The sequence below is a fragment of the Erpetoichthys calabaricus genome, chromosome 15 (assembly GCF_900747795.2).
Source record: "Erpetoichthys calabaricus chromosome 15, fErpCal1.3, whole genome shotgun sequence".
NCBI lineage: Eukaryota > Metazoa > Chordata > Cladistia > Polypteriformes > Polypteridae > Erpetoichthys > Erpetoichthys calabaricus.
The window spans coordinates 19,838,057-19,861,043 of NC_041408.2; the positions used below are offsets into that span (position 1 = coordinate 19,838,057).

The 22,987-nt window shown below is 39.7% G+C and overlaps 1 protein-coding gene across 3 annotated transcripts in view; it reads left to right on the forward strand.

Annotated features, from left to right (window-relative positions):
- The first annotated feature begins 1,436 nt into the window (after positions 1-1,436).
- pex6 (peroxisomal biogenesis factor 6) overlaps positions 1,437-22,987 on the forward strand; it is a 103,750-nt gene continuing 82,199 nt past the window's right edge. The window contains exons 1-4 of one of the 3 annotated variants that reach the window (XM_051919627.1): positions 1,437-2,956; positions 12,770-12,939; positions 18,032-18,115; positions 20,303-20,411. In XM_051919627.1, the coding sequence (XP_051775587.1) occupies positions 1,763-2,956; positions 12,770-12,939; positions 18,032-18,115; positions 20,303-20,411 (1,557 nt within the window). In that variant the 5' untranslated portion in view covers positions 1,437-1,762. The remainder of the gene's footprint in view (positions 2,957-12,769; positions 12,940-18,031; positions 18,116-20,302; positions 20,412-22,987) is intronic. The other 2 variants (XM_028820302.2, XM_028820301.2) reach the window with 2 other exon arrangements.

Sequence of the window (22,987 nt, forward strand, 5' to 3'; positions counted from 1 at the left end):
CTCCTGTGCTTATATTAGATAGTTCCATGGGTTTGAGCTTCATTCCAATGACATATTTACTGTCAATGCTTTAAGTGCCTTGAGCATGGGAAAGGTGCTATATAAATAAAATGTATTATTAATGTGCTGGAAATGGATAAAAGGCTGTAGCTGCCAGGTCTGGCTTTGGCATCCCTAAAATACAAAATGGAGTGAGAAAATATGGGGGAAATAATTATAGAACATTTGTCATATCTTCTATTAAACAATAGATACATGGTAAGTGAAATGCAGCAGAACTATACAGTTGAAATTGGTTCTATATTATAAGGTTATTCCCTTGGAGATTACAACACATTTCTCTAGAAATAGGCTGAGAGCTTTGTTGGACATTGTGCCCTATTTAATTAGCATTTAATCTAGTTCAGATTACTAAAGAACGACCAAAGATAATTAAATGTGCTATATTTAAATAAGATAATTTTAGATTTTATATATTCGTATTTTCTAAGGAAAAATCGTCCCTGATTAAAACCAGTTTCTCAATATTCTCGCACAAAGCAACATTTGACAGAACATTTCTTTACTTTAATGTATCTATACATTTAAGTGAATGATCCAAATGGACGCCCTGTTATAGTATGCAGACGAATAGGCTTTGCCATGCTAGGTAGATTTTGCCCCGCGCTGGGAAATGGAGGTTTAACAGACTTTGATACAGATCGATAAATTCACTTGGACAACATGCGCTCCCAAAAGTGATTTTGTGGATTCAGGCACTGTCTCCTTGAGTTTACTCCACGTTCTCCAGTTATTTTGTTCAAGTAAAACACATTTTATTAGGTTGTTTGCGGCTGTAACTGGAGAGAGTGTGACTGTCGTGTGTGCCAGTCAATGGGCTGGCTTTGAATGAGAGCGAGTCCAGCAGGGGGAGCTGTAAAGCGCAGGGTCTGTGTGCCTCCGCCACGCTCTTCTGACGTCTAAAAACAGCATTCCGAGCCAGATTGGTGACTTTGTCTCAGGACAATCATATTGGTCACAAGTTTGTATATTTTTCAATGATTAAAAAACTACCCCGCGCACTTAATTGTTCTTTTTTAATACCTTTACACACTGCTGACCCGTCCATTATTCTTCCCGTCTTGTACCCAGTAATGAATGAGAAAATGAACATATAGCATTCTGTTTATGTGGAGTTTACACGTTCACCCCTCGAAAACTGCGATTTCTCTCCCGACTTGTAAATTAAATTAACTTCGCGATTCTAAACTGGTCCCGTTATGCTTGTCTGTGCCCTGTCATGAAGTGGCGCTCCGTACGAGGGATAGTTCTTGAATTACGCCCAGGCCTGATGGTGTGTTGCATGCGCGGCCCGGAGACCCTGAACTGATTGATAAGGGGTAAATGTTTATGTTAAGGCTTAATTAACGCACCGGAATTTTTGTTGCTTGATCAAGCTCCATGCAATTTTAAAATACTCATCAAAGCTATGATAGTGTTGAAAAATGGTCGCAGCTTCTATACATATTGGAGAAAAGTCAGTGTAAATTAAACAAACGCGACAGCAAAAAGGATGGAAGCTCCTTTATGATTTTCTGCACCTTGCGGCTCGGAGCTTCTGTAATTTTCACGCCACGTTCCTTGGAAATACAGTAGTTGCCAAGGCTTGTGCCACAGCGACCTCTTCCGTCTACCAACGGAGTCATTGTGCACGCATTCGGCTTTCGATTGGTCCGGCCTATTACGCGATCGTATCTAATCCGTTCATTCGGCACTCGACAGCATGGCAGCGCAGGGGGAGTTGCAAGTTTTGGAGCCCTTTCCTTCGCAGCATCATCCACTGAACGTTCTCCTCTTGCAGTCACAGGCCAGACAAATCCTGGCATGCTCGGGCGATACGACGTGCGTAGTGCTGTCCGCTCGAAGTCGCCAGGCTGCCGACAGGCGGGTGTTGTTCTTGTGTGCTCATTTGAGCTCCGAGGAAGACTTGCCCGATAGCCAAGTGCAGCTCCACGGGGATACGCTTCTCAAGGTGTACACCAGCAGGCTCTTCTACAGACACTATGGGTTTCAGTCACGAGAGAGAGTGGAGGTGCGGTTGGTTCAGCCCCTTGCTCTCAGCAAGGTGGTCCTGGGAGCGCGCAGCAGGCAGTGTCTCAAGTGGGCGTCCTCCGAGAAGTTTGCCAACGGACTTCTCATTTTGGCGTCGTGTCAGAAGCAGAGCCTCTTGGCCCGACAAGGAGATGTACTGGCTGTCCCTTACCATCCGCTCTTTGGAGAGGATGTCGCGCAGGTGCATCACCACCTTTTGGACCTGGTGGTTTTGGAGAGCGTACCTGTGCAGCAGGGAGTCATCACGGTCAAAACGAGCGTTGTGGTGGCGGACTTCAGGGAAGTAAGCGTGGGGGCGGCGAACCACGATGGCCAGCACCATGGCCAGAGACTACTGCAATCGCTCTATGTGTCGGACTTCGCCCACTATGTCAATAGTCTTGCCAGCGGTGGGTCGCTGCTGGACAGTCGGAGACACTTGAATTGGAGTTTCTCCAGTTTCCTTCAAGCGCTCGAGTGCAGGTTTGAGGTGCGGGTAGCAGATGTGGATTCCCTTTTGGTGCTGGGCAAAATAAAACCGAAGGACCAGCGGGAGACACCCAAAGATCCCGATGCTTGCTTGTTCGTTAGCAAAAGTTCGCTACTTAAGCTGGGATTGTTTAATAACGAATGGGTGACAGTGTCAATGCTTTCGGAGAAGGTCAAGATGTCCAGTAAGAGTGAACGCCTGCGTGATCTCGAAAGGTCGGACGACAAAGGGGAGTGCGAGGAGGCTGGGAGGAGCCGAAGTGGACACCTGGCTTTGCTAGTCGTGGCAGAGTTCACGGACCTGCCTGATAGTGTCGGCCTCGTATCCCCCTCACTGTGGTTCAATCTTTCAAAGGGTGCCCCTGTGCCTATCACCAACAAAGTGGTTAAAATCAAGGTAGGTTTTGAGATTTCTACTGTATATATGTCCAGCTTTTTCACATCTCAAACGAATATGCAATCTAGAGATCATAAGAACCATTGTAGTGTTACTGTTATGCAAGCTGAGCGCATTGCCTGTCACAATATTAAGATAGAGAAGGTCTTTATGAAATAATAAAATAATAGAAATTTTTATTTGGTAGACTTGTATTTGGAATGGCCCATATATAAATGTAAAGAATTATTATTATTTAGCCAGTCAAAATACAGAAGTATGGATTCCTGCCGGGTAAGGATAAACGGAAGTAAACAACAGCAACATTTATTTATAGATAGATAGATAGATACTTTATTAATCCCAAGGGGAAATTCACATACTCCAGCAGCACCTTACTGATACAAAAAACAATATTAAATTAAAGATTGATAATAATGCAGGTAAAACAGACAATAACTTTATATAATGTTAACGTTTACCCCCCGGACAGTGACAGCAGTCTGTCGCTGAAGCTGCTCTTCTGTCTATTTATATAGCGCCTTCCAGTACAAAGTATAATTCATGGTGTTTTACAAATAGTAGTAAGTGGAAACAATACAAATACTCAAACTAATTATACTAAGGGTCAAATTGGCAAAGAGGAAGAAAATCCTGTGGAAAATACCTGTATTGTATATCTAAGATGTAAGAAAGAATAAAAGAGAGAGTCAGCCAGTATAGGCATCATCAGGAATTAGGACCTCAGTGTTCTTCCTTCCACAAGCCTCAGTGAATTTCATTCAGAAAGGTGGTGGCACAGGGCTGTCACTGGATACCAAAAATAGAAAATAAAACACAATGTGATTATTCACAAATTTAACAAAACACCAGATTAAAAAAGTAAGTTTTAAGATATGATGGAAACAACTGTTCTGTGCTGGCCTGATGTATCTCTACATGTAAATAATTCCATATTTTTGGAGCACAGAAACTAAAATCAGTTTCACCGTTTCTTTTGTTTTGCTACTCTCATAGCAAGCAAAGCAGAATTTGAGGTTCTGAAGTTTCTGCTGGGAATGTAAGGAGACAAACATTCCAAGAGATGTGAAGGTGCAAGATTGTTCAAAGCCTTATAAAATAATTGGCAGTATTTTAAAATTGATTCTGAAAGACACAGGCAGGCACTGTAAAGACACAAATACCTGTGTAACTTGGCCAGAGTTCTCCTTTTCAATTGGGTTAATTGTAGCTGCATTCTGTACTGGTTGTAACTGATTCAAATAATTTTTTGGCAGACCTGATAGGTGTGTACCAGCTCTGTATTTAGTAATTAGTGTAATCTATGCTTGTATTTTAACTGAGAATTGTTCACAGTGCTGTGGGCCTGCACTCAGTGAAAAGTGCTATACAAAAAAATTAAAAAGCTGTATTGTGTGCATTGCAGTGATCTGAATGACTAAAAGGTATGTATCAGCCTTTTTGCATCCTGTGCGGACATAAAGGACCAAGCATACTATTGAATGAAAGAATTAAGTTTGGGTGGCATAACAGATGTGAGATCTAAAATAACTCACAGATTTTTTTACCTTAGATTTTCTACAAGAAAACCAACAAGACCGTGGAAAACAATAAAAAACTAATATTTTATATATAAACATTTACATGTGGAAGTGTGTGTGTCTGTCTGGCCCGGTAGTGAGAGGTGCAGTTAGGTTAAGGGCTCCAACTCCAAGGAAACAGAAAACTCGCTTAGCCGCTAATAACACAAGCAAGGCGAGCATGTCAGCAAAACGAATCCTACTAGGAGAGAGATGCCCAGAGTAGTTTCTTTCAATTACCTGACATCTAATAATAATAATAATAATAATTCTTTGCATTTATATAGCGCTTTTCTCACTACTGAAAGCGCTTAGCAATTGCAGGTTAAGGGCCTTGCTCAAGGGCCCAACAGAGCAGAGTCCCTTTTTGGCATTTTACGGGATTCGAACCGACAACCTTCTGATTGCCAATGCAGATCCCTAGTCTCTCTACATTTCAGTTTTTTTTTCCTGATGATTTCAATAGTTTCTAGGACCCCGAGGCTTTTTACAGCACGGGCTTACACAGCTAGTTAAGTATAAAAGAGAAACTGTAAATGTGCAAACAGATTAGGGCAGGGGTCTCCAACTCCAGTCCTGGAGAGCTACTCTGGCTGCATGTTTTTATTCTAACCCTTTTCTTAATTAGTGACCAGATTTTGCTGCTAATTAACTCTTTCTCTTAATTTTAAAAGACTCAGGCCCCTTAATTATTTATTTTTTTCTTTAATTACCAACCAAACAATATTAAGACACAAAATGATCCAACACATAAACAACAACCTGCGTCCATCACACAATATCTGAAAATAAAGAAAGGTGAAGGCCTCAGTGATGTTGATCTGGTCAGGTCCACGAAACATTTTGACAGCACTCAACAGTTTTGAAAATGTCTGCCATAGCAGAATGAGCACCATGGAATTAAATAACGGGTTTAATTAGCAACGAGAATTGGCTTTACGTTAAGAAACTGAATGAAGGTTGGAGTTTGAGGCCCCAACTTAGTTGATCATCTGTTGGCTCACTTCACATCAAATTTACGTTTAGGTGCTGTTTAATGAAAAAAGAGTCAATTCAGCGGTCACAGTCTCAAGAAAAGTCAATTAAAATAAAGGGTAATAGTTAGTTAGCAGCAAAAACTGGTCACTAATTGAGAAAAGAGTTAGCATGAAAACTTGCAGCTACAGTAGCTCTCCAGGACTGGAGTTGGAGACCCCTGGATTAGGGGTGCAGAGTTCCAGAGCACAAAGCTGCTGTTGAGAATTTAACAATGTCACAGTCCCTGCGCCCGCTTCAATCCTGTAAATACCAGAAGTGACTTCACTCTGTTGGGCCCTTGAGCAGGGCCCTAAAACTGCAATTGCTCCATCCTGGATATGACATTAACCTGCATCCAGCCCTACAAGCAGGTCCTCCATCTTGCAGTGAAAACTTGGGGGTTGGTGGCAAGATTGGCACTCCAGCCACTGTAAAAAAAAAAAAAAAAACTCCTACTGTTCCATTCCATTTGAACCAGTGTGGTGCTAAGGGGTCCTAATTTGGAATCCTGAGGTGGTTTGTCATGTGGTGGGAGCGTCAATGCTCTGCATCAGTGCATGTTCTCAGTAGTCCTTGGAAAGAAGCTATTTTTGAGTCTAGAGGATCTGGGCCCGGGGACACCTATAAGTGCCTTCATAAGGGAAGGAATGAGAACTGTTTGTAGCTATAGTGAGTAGAATCATGGGTAAAACGGATCCCTCAATGTAAGCTTTGCCTAGTGTAAATGTTCTTAACAGCTGGAAGTGGGATGCCAATGATATGTTCTGCAGTTTTAACAATCTTCTGCAGGGTGTTCTGGTCAGTGACTAGGCTGCTGCCAAACCACACAGTAAAGCAACTGGTTGGGATGTTGTGCATTGGTAAAAATGGACAAGCAGTTGAGAGGACAGACAGACATTTTTCAAACTCCTTAGGAAATGAAGCTGTTCTTGAGCCTTCCTTATTAAGGTGGGGGTACTAGTTATCCATGTTAGATCCTCTGCAATATAAGTGCCAATGAACATAAAGCTAGACAGACAACTGTTCTACTTCATCTCCGGTGATGGAGAGGGAGGTGGGTGTCCATTTTTTGGACTTCCTGAAGTCCAAGATCAGTTCCTTGGCCTTTGAGATATTCAGAGTTAGATTATCGTTTGTGTTCCACTCCTCTAGCTACTGAACGTCCTCTCTGCAAGCCATCTCAGTGTTATTTGAAGTTTTGCCCACCACAGTGGTGGTGTCCACCCATTTAAATGAGTTAGATTTGTGAATAGGGACACGATCGCTGGTGAAGAGTGACTACAGGAGAGGGCTCAGCACATAGGCCTGTGGTGCAACCGTACTCAGAAACAAGGGAGAATCCAGTTGACTGAAGGTCATTATTATAAAATAAATGTTTAAAGTGACTAGAAATAGAAGCATCATAATATTGAAAGATATCCGTGGAGCTTTTAAAAGACATATCATTACATACACTAAATGAAAATATGGACTGTTTTCAGTTGTTTTCAAGGCCAACTATGAAAAAGAAACCGTATTTGTAGGAGCTGCTCACTTTGCAGGTAGAACACTTCTGACATTTCAGGTCTTGTTTTAGTATAGCCACGCCCTTAATGTCAAAGAACACTCCATCTCTCTCTCTCTCTGTGTGTATATATATATATATATATATATATATATATATATATAAAATCCAACGTCTGTCTTTCTGTATGTCTGTCCGTTTTTCACGAGAGAACTACTTAATGGATTTAGATCGGGTTTTTTTGTATAGTTTGCTTGAACATTCTGGGTGATTTTGTGAGTTTTCTCTTTGCGCTAAGTATTATAGTTCGGTTGCGGCACCGAATCTGAGAGACAGGGCCGAGGGGAGAGGGCTGGGCATCAAAAATTGAAAGCTGGGTGTGGCCCTCCTCACTCACTCCCAGCCACCGTTCAAGTCACTCTACCTCTCGTCACATGTTGGAGTGCACCTTACCTCCACTTAGCTTGCGATACCTGTTTGTTCAGCAGGCATTATCATCTAGAGCAGGGGTGTTGAACTCCGGGCCTAGAGGGCCGCAGTGGCTGCAGGTTTTCATTCTAACCCTTTTCCTAATCAGTGAGCAGGATTCACTGCTAATTAACTTCCTTTCCTTTCATTTTAATGGCCCTGTTTTTAAGGTGTCAGTGCTCTGAATTGATTTGTTTCATTAAATGACAGCCAAACAGAAATGAGATGTGAAACGAGCCAACAGATGATGAGCTAAACTGAAACGTCAAACTCCAATCAATTTCATTCCAACCAGTTTCTTAATGAGAAGCCGATTCTTGCTGTTCATTAAACCCATTATTTTGTTCCATAGCTTGTTGCTGCTGTCATTCTACCACGGCAGACATTTCCAAAACTGTTGATTTTCTGTTTTTTTCTAAGAACACCGTCAAAATGTTTTGGTGACCTGAGAGATCAACCTTACTGAGACCTCCACCTTTCTGTATTTTCACATATTGTGTGATGGACACAGGTGAGATGGTCATGTGGAAGCTTGTTTTGTGCTTCATTATTGTTTGGCTGCTAATTAAGGATAAAGACACAACTAAGGGGCCTAAGTGAAGTTAATTAAAACTAAAAAAAAAAAAAGAAGTTAATTAGTAGCCAGAAATGGTCACTAATGAAGAAGATGGTCAGAATGAAAACCTGCAGCCACTGTGGACCTCCAGGACTGGAGTTTGACACCCGTGATCTACAGAGTAACATTTGATGTTTTTCTGAGCGAGATCACAGCTACATGTGTTTTAGAGGGTACCTGCTCATTGGCAGAGATATCATGGTCATGTGCTCTTCCCCCATGCGAGGGATGATCCCCCATTATAGCTGAACACGATCAGATACAGTGGTGACATTTGATGTTGGAGCGTACCTACCTTCTACTTGGCCAGAGATACCTTGGCCAGCTTTTTACATATTTGGCAAAGAGATCACAAAATTCTCACCCCTGATAGCAAAACCAAAAATATTGTATATCAAGAGGTCCTTGGATATGAAGGTTATCGATATAAATTATTCTCAATACAAATTATTATTATTATTTCTTATATTTTTATATCGATTTTTAAAGTTTCTCCTGTTTCAATACTATGCAGGTGGAACTGTGTTGAACAGCTAGTGTGTAATAAAGAGGGCATTTTTGAAAGGAATTTATGACCAAAGCTTGCAACTATATTAAGTAAATAGACTGCCAGCTGCAAATTGAGGTCAGGGTGCACACACATTATTGTTTTATAGTGTGTGTTCCAGAGTCAAGTCCATTGCATACTAACAGCACAAGAGCAAGAAATGCAGCTTCTTGTCTGAGAGTCAGAGTTGGCAACAAGTGCTCCAAACAGCAATAGTGTCTTTGTCCTATTTACTTTTTGGGACAGTAGACCGAGAGCATCACACCTTTTCTTGAACCCCACTTGGGTCATGCTTTGCAGCTTGAACCTTCAAAGATGTTTCATTTGAAGACGTGAAGTGATAGACATACAGTATAGCTGACAAACTAAAAAAAGATCATCGTTTGAAGGTTTAGCACTGTAGAGGATGCTGTAATGTTTAGTTATGCACAACTGACAAATGACTTAATGATCAAGTTCCTCTCCTTTGGAACCATGTGCCTTTTTGCAACGAGGTTACTAAGACAGTAGAACTGCTAAGGTCTAAACAAGATGATGTGTTTTGTGCTAATGCATTATTGACCCTGGATTTTTCAGAAGCGGGTTGTGGTGATGCAGGATCACCCGAGGATCCCAGGAACAAAAAACTGGTCTTGTGGTAGTGCAATACTGATTGTGGAATGTGCTTAGCTGTTCTTTACTCTGTCTACGGAGTCTTCATTAGAATTAGTTATATACATTAATTGACTATGTGGCCATGTTTTTGAGCTAATCAGGTATTCATGTTACTAACAGTGATCATATCCTACATTATGAGTTCCTTTTCACGTATACATTGAAAAATCAGAACCGTGACCAGAAGCAGTGGGCATGTAGGGGCACTGTCAACAAGTTGGACATCATGTTCCTCTACTCTCGGTTTAGTGATGCTTGCCACTAGGGCTGTGTGATATACCTGTACTGAAAAACCTAATTTTTAAAAAGGTACATACCAGCAATACAATACTTTTGGTACTGTAAGTAAATGGTAGGTATAACGGACTTGTTCTGAGCACTTCATTCTTCTGCTTTTGGATGTGGACAACCCCTGCCCACCGACTCTTTAATGGGCAGAAGGCTAAAGGAGGAACCCCTCTATCCCCACCACTACCCAGCATGCTAGAAAATTAAAAAGCGGTTGGCAGGGAGGCGTGCATTTATGTGGTGCAACAGGGAAGTGAGCGATTGTGCAGCACACCAGGGAGGGCTGGAGTGATATGGGTGGGTTATCTGTCATCTGAGCAGTATTGGTACTGAGATCCAAAAGCTGGTATTGATACAGAAGTCAGAGTTTTAGTACCAATCCAATGGTACCTGCCACACCTATGTAATATTGATAAGTCTGTTCATATTACCATTTCAGTACATTCCATGTTGCTAGTCCCATTATTGCTTGCCTATCAGTGCTGGTCAGTTAACTGAAAGAAGTATGTCTAGTGAGGCTTTGGATTCATTTTCACAAATACCCATAATCCTTCACTGTTACATCGAAAAGGGTCTCAAGGTGTAGGCCCACGACACGGAAGGCAAAAAGCACAATGAGCAGCTTAATCCATTTTTTCAAACATTTAGTGTTTTCTTCTTGGTTTTTATGTCACCATGGCCTTTGACTCTGAAAAGTTGCTGCTGTTGTTGCCAGGTCTTCACCAGAACATAGATGGCCTCCATTTTTAGCTTGATGACAGGCCACAGTGATCTTGACAGCTGAGGGAAGCAAACCCTGTCACACAAACCCGTTTTATGCTGTTTGCTTGTTCTCCTTGATAAGTAACATGGGATTAAACCTTTGCAGGACTTGCACGTACTATGCACCACAGATTTATGTAATCACGCAGTCAGAGTGGAGTTAATGCAGACCATTGTAGTAAGGGAGAATTTAAACCTAAATCAGTAAACCTCCGGACCATTGCTGGTATCTTTTAAGCCATTAAAATGATGTACTGTTTGGATTTAGTTTACGAGAAAGTTAGGAAAAACTTGGTATGAAAATAAAATGAATGAACAGATATTTTCATTTTCTTTTTTCTTTTATGTGTTCAATTTGTTAATGCATAGGAGGAAAGAAGGGACATTGAATAGCATTGTTCCTTTGAAATGAATGGACCATGGAACAGTTTTTAGCAGGGCGTCTTCTTGTGTGAAGTTTTACATGTTCTTCTGTGTTTGTGTGGGTTTCCTTTATGGATTCTTGTTTCCCTCTCACAGTCCAAAACATGCTGTTGAAGATGCAAAGAATTTTGGGATGATCTATAGCAGGGGTCCTCAGTCACCGTCCTGGAGAACCACAGTGGCTGCAGGTTTTTGCTCCAACACAGATTTTGGTTATTTTAGTCTTAAATAGCTGTATTCCTGGTCTTTAATTGCTCCTAATTAGCAATAACATGCACATGACAAAAGAGACCAGCATTTCTCCATTTAGCTTGTTGCCATTTCCACTTGTGCGTATGTATCATGCACTATTGGGTTTAATTAAATACTTGGAAGGAAAGTGAAAAGAAAAAAGTGAAGGACTGAGAATTACTCCTCCATTTTAGACTTCAGATCATTTGGATGATATCCTTAGAAAGGGGAAGAAAATCTAGGATATGAGAATGACCTGACATGGCAGAATTAAAGCACTAACAAGCCATGAAATTAAATTATTGGCAATAATTGCTTTCTAATTAAGCAACTGGGTTAGAACAAAAATCTGCTGCCACTTCGGCCCTCCAGGACTGTGATTGAGGACCCCTGATCTATGGCAAGTAAAGGACTAGATATAATATGTTATGATTCCATCCAACCATTTTCAAACCCACTAAATTTGGTCGTTTTATTTAGTATGTATAACTCTGATGGCGTGGTTAGGAATTTATTTCCATTTTTGTAAGTTTCAGAGAAAAAATGAGAATAAAAGTGACATTTTGCCATCTGTAGATTTGGCCTTTAATAGATCCTTGTGGAGTAGGATAGCATAGCTGAAGATGAGATGATGATGGTTTTGGGAATTTCTTTTTAGATTTTGGAGGGAAAAGTCACATGAAAAGAAATTTACACCTTGGGGATTAATAAAAAATACCAAAATGTGTGTATTAGTGGTCTGCCCAGAATTACTTGTAGTAATAATAACTGTAGTACTGTCACATGTACAGAGTACAGTAAAATTCGTATTGTGACCCTTTGGTTGAGAATACTAGGGTATCCAATGAACTGGTAGTGATCAATAAACCAGTTGATGTAGTGTACTGGATGAAATTACTCTTGCAGTATGGATTTTAGGAAGAAAAAAAAAAACGCTTGTAAACACATTTAAATGGGTGGGCAGGCAGCGTAGTGTAGTGGTTATAGGTTTGGACTTCAAACCCTGAAGCTGTGTGTTCAGATTCTGCTACTGACACTGTGTGACCATGAGCGAGTGCTCCAACCTCCAACTGGGGAAAAAAAAACCAAAAAGAAATGTGACAAATTGTATCTCAACCAAATAATCAGCATCAACCGAATAATAAGCAATAAGTGTAGAATGTGCTCTTACACAAAACGTGCAAAAGAAAATGGGAAATGTGATTTATTTTGGAATATTCTCAAAGGTAATGTATTTCTGTATGGACTTGTCAGCTGTGTGTAATAAGTGAGCCTATTCCCTGTAAGACTATTACCCAGAGTGATGAGGGGCTTATCCTGATTGGTCAGTTGATGCCGACTCTGGATTAATTAGGGAGGGAGAACAGAGAAGAAGAAAAAAAACACATTTCTTGTTCTGTGTTTGCTCAGTGATGGCAGAAAGACAGTCAGAAAGCTGAATATCTGCTATTCAGTCCATCTAAGTAGCAAAATGTTAACAAGTGTTTCAGTGCACAAGAGGCGCTTAGTATGCACAGAAAATCACTACTACATTTATTATTTGTTAAAAAAATATATTTCAGTCTGAAAAATATGTATAAATCATTATACTGGTATCAACTGAAACGGGCCAATTTTGTAATTAAGCAATGATATGGATTTTTGCCACATGGCCTACTTCTACACTAAACTGATTATTCATTGTTTATTGTTTAAGTTTTGTAACTTTTGCCACAGACTTGATTTTTGCCTTTTTTGTCTCCAGAGATGTTATGAACACCAGTTGCATACAGCAAAACAGGAAAAGGAAAGTAGATCATGTACTTCTGCTCCATCCGTGGCAAAAGAACTATATGTTGAAATTATTACATCACCAACTTACAGCACTACTGCAATTTTTGATAATATTCTTTATGAATATTTCCGTACGCCAAGGTAAGAGATGTGAATGATGGAAGTGGTCTATAGATAATTCCTTACTATTAATATCCTTCCACACTGGCAATCTGATTTAGAACTTAATAAAACAAAATAAATAGATAAATAAAAAATGTGGTTACAAAGTTGTGAAAGGAATCAATGCTGTCCTGAGAAAATGCTTGAAAAAAAAAAATCGGTTGTTTTTCTTCAGGTTTACACATTGGCCTTAACATGCAGAGAAAAAGACACATGCCACTTATTGTAAGTGCTAAAGAAAACTCGCTTTGATTTTTTGGTCAAAACAGTTTTAGCTATGGAATTCATACTGATGATGATCTGTCATTCTTGTAACAGTACGTAGTGTAAAATCTAGGGATGTTTGGTGTGTAGCTGTTAAACATAGTACAGTGGAACCTCGGTTTGCAAGCATAATTCGTTCCGGAAACGTGCTCGCAGTCCAAAGCACTCATATATCAAAGTGAATTTCCCCATAAGAAATAATGGAAACTCAGATGATTCGTTCCACCACCCAAAAGTATTCATAGAAAAATGATTAATACAAAATATAAAAGTAAAAATACATAAAACAAATTAACCTGCACTTTACCTTTGAATAGAATCATGGCTGGTGTGAGTGAGTTTCTAAACTCCTGTGGGATTCCACCCAACGGGACGACACACGGAAGAGCATCCCAAAGCAATCACACACACACACACACACACACACACACGTGAGCACTCACTCACACACACAAACACACACACACAATGCTGTAGTAAACAGTATACACTCGTACGGATGTTGACTATATGAGTGAGGCATGCCGACTCAGACGGAGAATAGGAGATGATTGCCCACAATCCCGCAGCGAGAGAGAGAGAGAGAGAAGAACCATCAGCTCAGTTGTGATCACATGACGCTCAGCAAACAAAGCGTATACATACTACTCGTATTGCAAGACCTCGCTCGTTTATCAAGTCAGAATTTATTAAAAATTTTAGCTCGTCTTGCAAAACACTCGTAAACCAAGTTACTTACAAACCGAGGTTCCACTGTAGTTACCTTTCCATATTATGTAATTTTGCTTAAACAAGAATTATGTCTATACTAATGTTTGCTCTATTCATTACAAATTGTGTACAAATATTAATCTATACTGTATATATATATCGAACCCGCATCTGGTCCAACTACCTCTTCTACTGAAGTCTGTGAGGAATTCCTCCACTTTTTCCGTAACAAAATTAAAGATCTAAATAATTCAATCAACATAAATACATCATCTGTTTATATCTCTCCCTGTTTTCCCACTCCATCCAGCTCCTTCTCTAAGTTCTCACCAGTCACATCTGCGTTTGTTAATGACCTGCTTTATAAGATGAGGCCGACTACTTGTGTACTGGACCCCATCCCCACCACACTACTTAAATCCTGCCTTCATGCCATAATCCCGACTGTTACAACAATAATAAACTCATCCCTTGACACTGGCTCTGTGCCGCTCACTTTTAAAATTGCTTCTGTAACCCCAACGTTAAAAAAGTCTGGCCTTGATGCTGACAATCTTAACAATTTCCGGCCTATTTCCCACTTACCTTTCCTGTCAAAAGTTCTTGAGCGTGTTGTAGCTTCCCAACTCACCAATTACCTAACCTCTAATAATTTGATGGAACCCTTTCAGTCTGGTTTCAGGGCGCGGCACAGCTGTGAAACTGCTCTGCTACGGGTAACCAATGATTTGCTTATGGCAGCAGACTCTGGACAAACCAGCATATTAATTCTGTTAGACCTCAGTGCAGCATTTGACACTGTCAGACATGACATCCTACTGTTCAGAATGGAGAACATGCTGGGTATCTCTGGCACTGCCCTCCAGTGGTTCAAGTCCTATCTGACTGATAGGCAAGAGTTTGTTAGTCTTGGCAACAGTAGATCCAGCTCAGCGCCAGTCACACAAGGAGTCCCTCAGGGCTCTGTCCTCGGTCCTCTGCTTTTCTGTATTTATATGCTTCCCCTTGGCCATATTATCCGTAGTTATGGATTGGGTTATCATTTTTATGCAGATGATACTCAGCTCTACTTCAATGTTAAAAGTGGAACTTCATCAGAGCTTTCTCAGCTCACAACCTGCCTTAGTGAAATTAAAACCTGGATGGAGCAGAACTCTTTAAAATTAAATTGCAATAAAACTGAACTCCTGCAAATTGGGACTAAAATGCAACTTAATAAAATGAGCTCCTTCCCAGTCCATCTTGGCAGTGATCTCATCAGACCTGCCTCTACTGTAAAAAATCTTGGTGTCATTTTTGACTCCTCCCTCACTTATTCCGCCCACATAAATCACATTAAGAAACTTTCTTACTTTCACCTCCGTAACATATCCCGTGTTCGCTCCTTCCTCTCCTTCTCTAATGCTGAGAAACTTGTCCATGCTTTTATCACATCCCGCATCGATTATTGTAATTCCCTACTGGCAGGTGCCCCTTCTAATCTTATATCACAGCTCCAGCTTATTCAAAACTCAGCTGCAAGAGTCCTTACTCGAGCCAGCAGCAGCGAGCACATCACACCCATCCTGCTCCGCCTTCACTGGCTCCCTGTGTCCTACAGAATCGAATATAAAATCCTACTAATAACCTACAAAGCTTTAAATAACCTCGCGCCAAACTACATCAGTGACCTTCTCCATCACTATGTGCCTGCCCGCCCACTAAGGTCCTCGGATTCTGGTAATCTTGTTGTGCCCGTCACTAATCTACACTCCATGGGTGACAGGGCCTTCAGCTGTATAGCGCCCAGACTCTGGAATGACCTACCAAAATTAATCAGGTCAGCTGACTCCATGAATTCCTTTAAAAAACAACTCAAAACTCATCTGTTCAGGAAGGCTTTTAGCTCTACTTGACTTTATTACCTTTCTCTCAGTTTACTTCTCTGTCAAGATGCTCATGTAACCTGTATGTGTGTGCGAGACCATCAATTATGTTGTCTGTTTTTTTTTTTTTTCAGAATTTACTGTCTTAATCTTCTTTGTTTATTTATCTGGTTTGTACAATGCTATATACTGTATATTCTGCCGTTCTTTATTTATTCTGTAAGTGCCTTGAGCATGGGAAAGGCGCTATATAAATAAAATGTATTATTATTATTATTATTATTATTATTATTATTATAAAAGTCAATGTATGTATGTTCCAGCATCACTTCTGAACAGCTGGAGCGATTTTCATGAAACTTGGTACACATGTTTCTCATTGGTCGACTAAAAATACTGTAGGGTGAAATCAACCCTAACCCACCCCCTTCTGGGTAGGATGGGGTGTGATCTTACGCTCATGTATACATGTTATCATCCAGTTGACACTTGGAACGACCACCAGAGGGCATAATGGAAGTGACTGCCAGCATTCTTTATGTTTGAGCACCACCACACCCCTGTTGCTTTTGAAATTAAATAGAGTTCTATGTGTACAAGTGTGTGTGTCTGTTCGGCCCTGAAATGATGCGTATAGTCAGGGTGAGGGCTCCAGCTCCGAGGATACGCAAGCGAGGCCAGCACACCGGCAAAAGGAAACCTCCTAAGAAAGACAGTCGCTTAGCTGCTAATGTAAAAACGATGCAAGCATGTCAGCAACACGATTCCTCATAGCAGAGAGATGCCCAGAGTAGTTCTGACGATTTCAATACTTTCTAGGATCCCGTGCTGGCTTACACAGTTAGTATATAGCGGGCAACTCCCAGCATTCTTTATGTTTGAGCACCACCGCGCCCCTGTTGCTTTTCAAATTAAATACTGGATAATAACATACATACAAGACCGCAAGACAAGCACATTAGTGAGTCTTCATTGTTTGTTAATTTATTTTTATTTTTAAAGTTGTTTTTTTTTTTAATTCTGTTTTTCTCAAACAATTAAAAAAAAACACTTTATTTTCCTCCTGGGCAACACTGGGTATTTCAGCTAGTAGAGTAATATGTTGAGCTTTCAGTCATCATATTTGCAGTTTTTTCAAATTATGTCCTCTCAAAGGTGTAAAGGAAAAGGGGTGCAAGTGGAATAAATAACTTACACATCCCACATCTTGTTAAAGACTAAGTGGTATGTAGTGTACCTTTAATTACTCCTCACAGGTGACGCAATGGTAGTGCTGCTGCTTTGCAGTAAGGAGATTGTGGGTTCGCTTCCCGGGTCCTCCCTGTGTGGAGAGCGCTTTGAGTAGTGAGAAAAGCGCTATATAAATGTAAAGAATTATTATTATTTTTATTATTAATTAAAAGTGACCTGACAGATATGTTGCATGGTGTCAGAAATCCAATGGCAATGAAAAATAAAATTATGCTGCTGCTTGTTATTTGTTGGCAATGACAGGAACAGCTAAATAGTTTGTAGTGTTAACTGAAAGGAATACCCCAAAAAAAAATGTAGATTTTTTTTTTAATCTGTTACTTACTGCATGTTTTTTGTAGTGACAGCCAAGGCACATTTTTAATCCCATTTGTCCATGGAGAAAGGCGAAGATTAGGTATCTTTATTTGAATTGAAAATCCATCTTTCCTCCTTGTTCATTGGTCAAGAATTCTGTCATCAATTCAAACACACATTATTGTGGGAATGTGCCTTTCCTGTTTCTTTTATGATGTGTCTTCTATAAGTAAGTATTCATAGTATTTTAGCAGAATACTACATATTCTAAGAATACAAATAGATAACAGACATATTAATTATGCAACACAAGTTATGTGAGATTTTGTTTTTGTTTTCTGTGAATATTTTTCACATTGTTTGCGTTGTCCAGAGTTCTTCACCGTTTGGTCATACTCAATTTGAGTCTTCATTTTGTTCTTTTCTCCATTAAACGTTAGATTCATTTTTTTTCTTGGCAATCTCTACAAATCACATGGGGTAAGTAACAAGTTAAAAAAAATATCATTTTTGGGTGGAGTATTCCTTTAAGTCCTATACTTGAAAAGCACTTTGTGAAGATTACTTTGAAAAGCACTACTTTTAAAATTAACATTAAGTAGTTGATTAATAGACCACTAAAGGTCAGTAAATAATTACAAATTGATGTGTCTGCCTAATAATAAATAGTGTCAAAATTTTAGGCTGGTCCAGCAAGGAGATGTTTTACGTGTGAACACTGAAGGACAAGCAGAATACCTGGAAGGCCTAACAACTGGTTTTATGAGGTAAGGTAAGCTGCCTGTTCAAATTAAACAACTAAGGGTTCTAAATTCTAAGATGCAAATTGTTCAAATTAGGTAAAAAAAGACATGTTTAATTAGTAATTGATTTATTAAATTAAAAAGTGGCTGTATGGCCTAACTTCCCCAGAACATGGGTTCTAATCTGAACTCACACATGCACTGCCTGTGCATATTAAAAATGTTTTTTAGTATAAATAAACATTAATTCAGTTTCAGTAATAATCTTTATATGGAACTTAAATGATTTAGTTTATTAATTAATAATTGGACTGACTATAATCATATATTTAATCTGAACTCTTTTTTTATATTAGGAGCCACCTTGACCGTTTCCTTATAATATTAAAATTATTTACTTTTGCAACATTCTTTGCCTCCTTAATAATAGAACTGTAGAGTTTCACAAATAACTGTTAGTTTCAGTAAGGTTTAATCCCCTGGCTGGGCTTCAGATGCCATTTCCATGCATATGTTTTCTTCATTTATGTGTACTTTTTTTGATTATTTAGTTTTTATATCATTATGCATCTTTTATTTTTTTCCTTTTGTTTTGTGGGTTCTCTCCCAAGAGGTGAGGCCACCAGCCTCTAAAGATGAGGGCAACCCACAGTGCCTTGCAGTTCCTTCAAATGCACTGGGGAGTTGGTGAATGTATCTGTGTGATTTTGCTGTTGTTTTGTGACTGAATAAATATTTAAGCTTTTTGCTCTGTTCTTGACCACTCTTCGAATTTCGCATCGGGACTTTCTTCGCCTTGGATTGATTGGATTTGATGAACTCTTTTTTGCATTTTGTGCTCCACAGAGCTTGCATTTTGTTCAGAACATTATTGTGAAAAATAAATGTTTTTTATTTTGTAAATGTCCTATATTTACCCTTATTACTAGCCAGGGTTCGATGGTAATATCCCCTTCTAGTGATCGTTTTTGGAAGTTTTTGGGACTTCGCAACTCTGGTGTTCATCACAAAATGGACCAAATTTAGAGTACGACTTACTTTAAAATTTGATTACTGGTATTTTGAAACAAAGCCCTGTCCTTTACAATTTGGCTTGACGTTTTTCTGTTTTTCACATTCAGCTTAGCCCTATGACTTGGTTCTTTCTCCTGATTCTCACTCTTTAATTATTTGCACTGACTGCCATTTTTACAGTTAGTATTGACTGTACAGAAGGATAATGAAGGCAACAAATGGCTTGTGTGGTAACAACTGTTCTCAGGAACATATTTGTGGTGTGCAGGGTGCTGCCTTGGCCTGCTTTTCTTTCTTGAGCTTTACCTCATAGAGCTGCCCAAGTTCACAACACCCAGAGACTTGGCCCTCTGTCTGCTAATGGATAGTAAATTAATCAGACCCTTCTGCAAGAATGGGGTAAAATTCCATGGCTGCAAATGCGAAGGCTCATTAGCTGTGTACCCCAGAGTTGTCGAGCAGTGGTGGCTGCAGGAGGTGGTCACAAAAGATACTGAAGGACTGCAAGAGGCCTGCTGTTAATGCTCACAGTTGCCATTGTTTTCCTGTTTTGTTCCAATTATTCTCATTTGTTTATATTTGTTTCAGCAATGGATGTTGAAGTTTTAGTACAGCAACTGGTGTTGAATTTCTTTTTTCCATTAATATATGTTGTGCTCTGCTTGAGCTTTGTATATTTACATTTGGAAAGAGTCTTGTCTTACAGCTCATATAGAATATGCTGCAATATGCTTAGGAAAAAGTATAATATTTTATATACGTATGTAAATGCAAGACAAACCTAAGTGCAAACATATAAAAAAAATACATATACTGCACATCTTTCTAACCATTTAAAGCATAAAGCACAGTGATATACTAATTGATACTGCAGTATATTTGCTGTACAGTATGTAGCATATCCTGTGTGTGTCCAGTCTGAAATGCTAAAAGCTATGAAGGTGCAACGCAGTGGGTGGTCTTCAGATCCACTTTAGCAGGTTCTCTTCTGCACAGTCCTGTTGTCAGACTTGCAGTGGACTTTCAAGGTCTGCTTTGGAATGGATTTGCAGCATCAGGACTGGGCAGTGTGTCAGGTTATCTTGTATATGCATGTGTATCTGTGGATATGATCCATAGGTACTGTATGTATATAATAAGTAAAATACAACTTTGTAAAATTATGTAGCTAATTAATTTTGGCCTTTTGATTCGTAGGTGGCCTGTGTTATATTTTAAGGTGAAGAAAGTACATGGCCATAATGAAGACGTAAGACCAAATTCTTGGGGCTATTTGGCAGACACAACACACACCTCCTTGTATTTGGTAAGATGTGTTAGGATCAATATAAAGATGTTAAACCTGTTACAGTTTGCATATATTGAATATGTATTCTCCTGTGTACAATTTTCGTTAGAGTTTTCATAAATAGCTATATCAACTGTACCCACAAGTAGCAAAAATTGACAACTGCGGTTAATTTCAGTAGACATAAATGCCCTTAAAAACAAATCAGGAGTGGTCTCCCCTAGACCTTCTTGTATACTCGGATATGGGGATGGATATTTGAGGAGTAAACCATAAGACAATGATTATGTTTTTATATTATGTACATTAAATGACCACCAACAACAAATAAAATCAAATTAATAATATATTGAGCAATTATTATAAAAGTAAAGTTGAATAAATTGGACTCTGCATCTGCATGAATAAAAGGTAAAGTACCACTTCTGGTTAACGGAAATAGCCCAAAAGTTGATAGAAATCTACGTTTTGTACCTAATACTTGTATGCAAAATTTCGTTGACCTAAGTGAAAGTGTACTCAAGTTATCACGTTTATACACACACACACACACACACACACACAGAGACAGACATAATTCCAAAAATTATATTTTTGGACTCGGGAAGGTGTAAAATTTCAAGATTCATGAAAATCTTGAAATCGAATTTTCGGAGGATCACAGTACTTTCCCTGTACTTCATATACAAGAAAGTAAAATGAAAAAAGTTCAGTATGCATCAGTGAAGAGGTAGGAATCGGCATATGAGGGGGCATTGTACTTTAACATTGCAACATTTTGTGTCAAGAAATGGAAGTAAATGTGACCAGTACCCATCAAACCACTAAAGGCAATGCATTACCAAAAACGTTGTGCACATCCAATTAAAAAAAAATCAAATTGATTGCCAGATAACCATTAACTTAAAACTGTCTATAGTGAGAACACATCAGATATTTACAAAAATGCTGTGACCAAAATATTGCAAAGTTTGTGTGGGGTACTACTTACAGTACTGTGAATGAACTTGGAACATTCCAAATTGATGTAACCAGCCTAATTTTTCATTCATGAGGAAAATCATCATCTGAATTTGTCATCAAGTCCTCATACAGTCATTGGGGATTCATTTTGATTTAGACAGTAAAGGCATCGTAAAGGGTCAGTGCTTACAAGATCTGTTAACTAGCATTATTCTCCTAATATTATTTTGAATGTTTTTTTTTTATATAGTTTATAAGAGATACTTGTATAGGCATTTCTGCTGAGCCAGAATCTGGATTTAGAAATTACATAATGCACCCTGCTGTGCATACTGTAAGTAGGTTTGGAAGATGGATGGATGGATGGAGGGTTGGATGGATTCTTTTTCCATTTTAACCTCTCATTGTGTAGCTATTTTTCTTTGCTGTGTAGCAGTAGAGGCGTGGAGCCACCTCTAACACCCTCAGGTACCACTCTTGAGACCAGGTGAAAGTATAATAATAATTATTTTTATTATACAGTAGTGCACCAAGCACTCTCCTCACCACACTCATATACACAATAAACTATCCAAAACACAATCCTCCACTCCCAGACACTTAGCCCACCTTCCTCCCAGCTCAGCTCAGCGTCTGGGCTTACCCAGAGTCCTTTTATAGTCCCTGACCCGGAAGTGGTTCCAAGCCAAACCCACAAGTCCATTTTCCTTCCGGGTCAGGGCAAACAGTCCTTTTCTTCATCCCGGGAGCACGTCACTTCTTCCAGTCACGTGACTGAGATGTACTCCCGGGTTATAGGGCATGCCAGAGCCCACTAGCCCCCCTACAGCGACTCCTGGCGGCCCCCAAGGTATCCAGCAGGGTTGTGTCACAACACTACAAAGTCCATGAGGCCCTGCTGGAACTCGGGGCACCAATATGCTGTCCGGAGGGCTCCTCCTAGCGGCCTGGGGGTGGCGACCGGAGTCTGTAGCTGGTCGTCCTTCACAGCTGTCATTATATCAATTTTAAAATGTGAACATTAAGCATAAAAGGATTTTTTTCCTAATTAAATGTTATGGCATTTTAAAAAGCACCATATGAACAAAGACCATAATACACTTAAAAAGTGAAAGAAGGGGAGCTGCACATTGTAAATATTAGATAACTGTTAAAAAAATTCCTGTTCCTCGTTCATTCATTTATTTTCCACTGCGTTATACAAAGCCGGGTTGCGGGGGAACGGTCTTAGCATACGTCCCTTTCCCCACCCATATTTGTCAACTAAAACTGTGGGATACCAAGGCATTTCCAGGCCATCTGGGAGATATAATCTTCCCAGCGAGCCCTGTGTCTTCTTCTGGGTTTCCTCCCAGCTGGTCATGCCTGTAAAACCTCCACAGAGAGGTGTCCAGGAGGCATCCATATCAGATGCCCGAACCATCTCAATTGGCTCCTCTCGTTACGGTTGGTCAGCAGCTGTACACTGAGTCTCCTCCAGATGTCTGTGCTTTTCTCCCTCATCTCTAAGGGAGAGCCCAACCGCCCTGCAGAGAAAGCTCATTTCAGCCACTTGTTCCTGCAATCTCATTCTTTCGGTCATTACCCAAAGCTCATGGCCATAGTTGAGGGTAAGGATGTAGATTGAATGG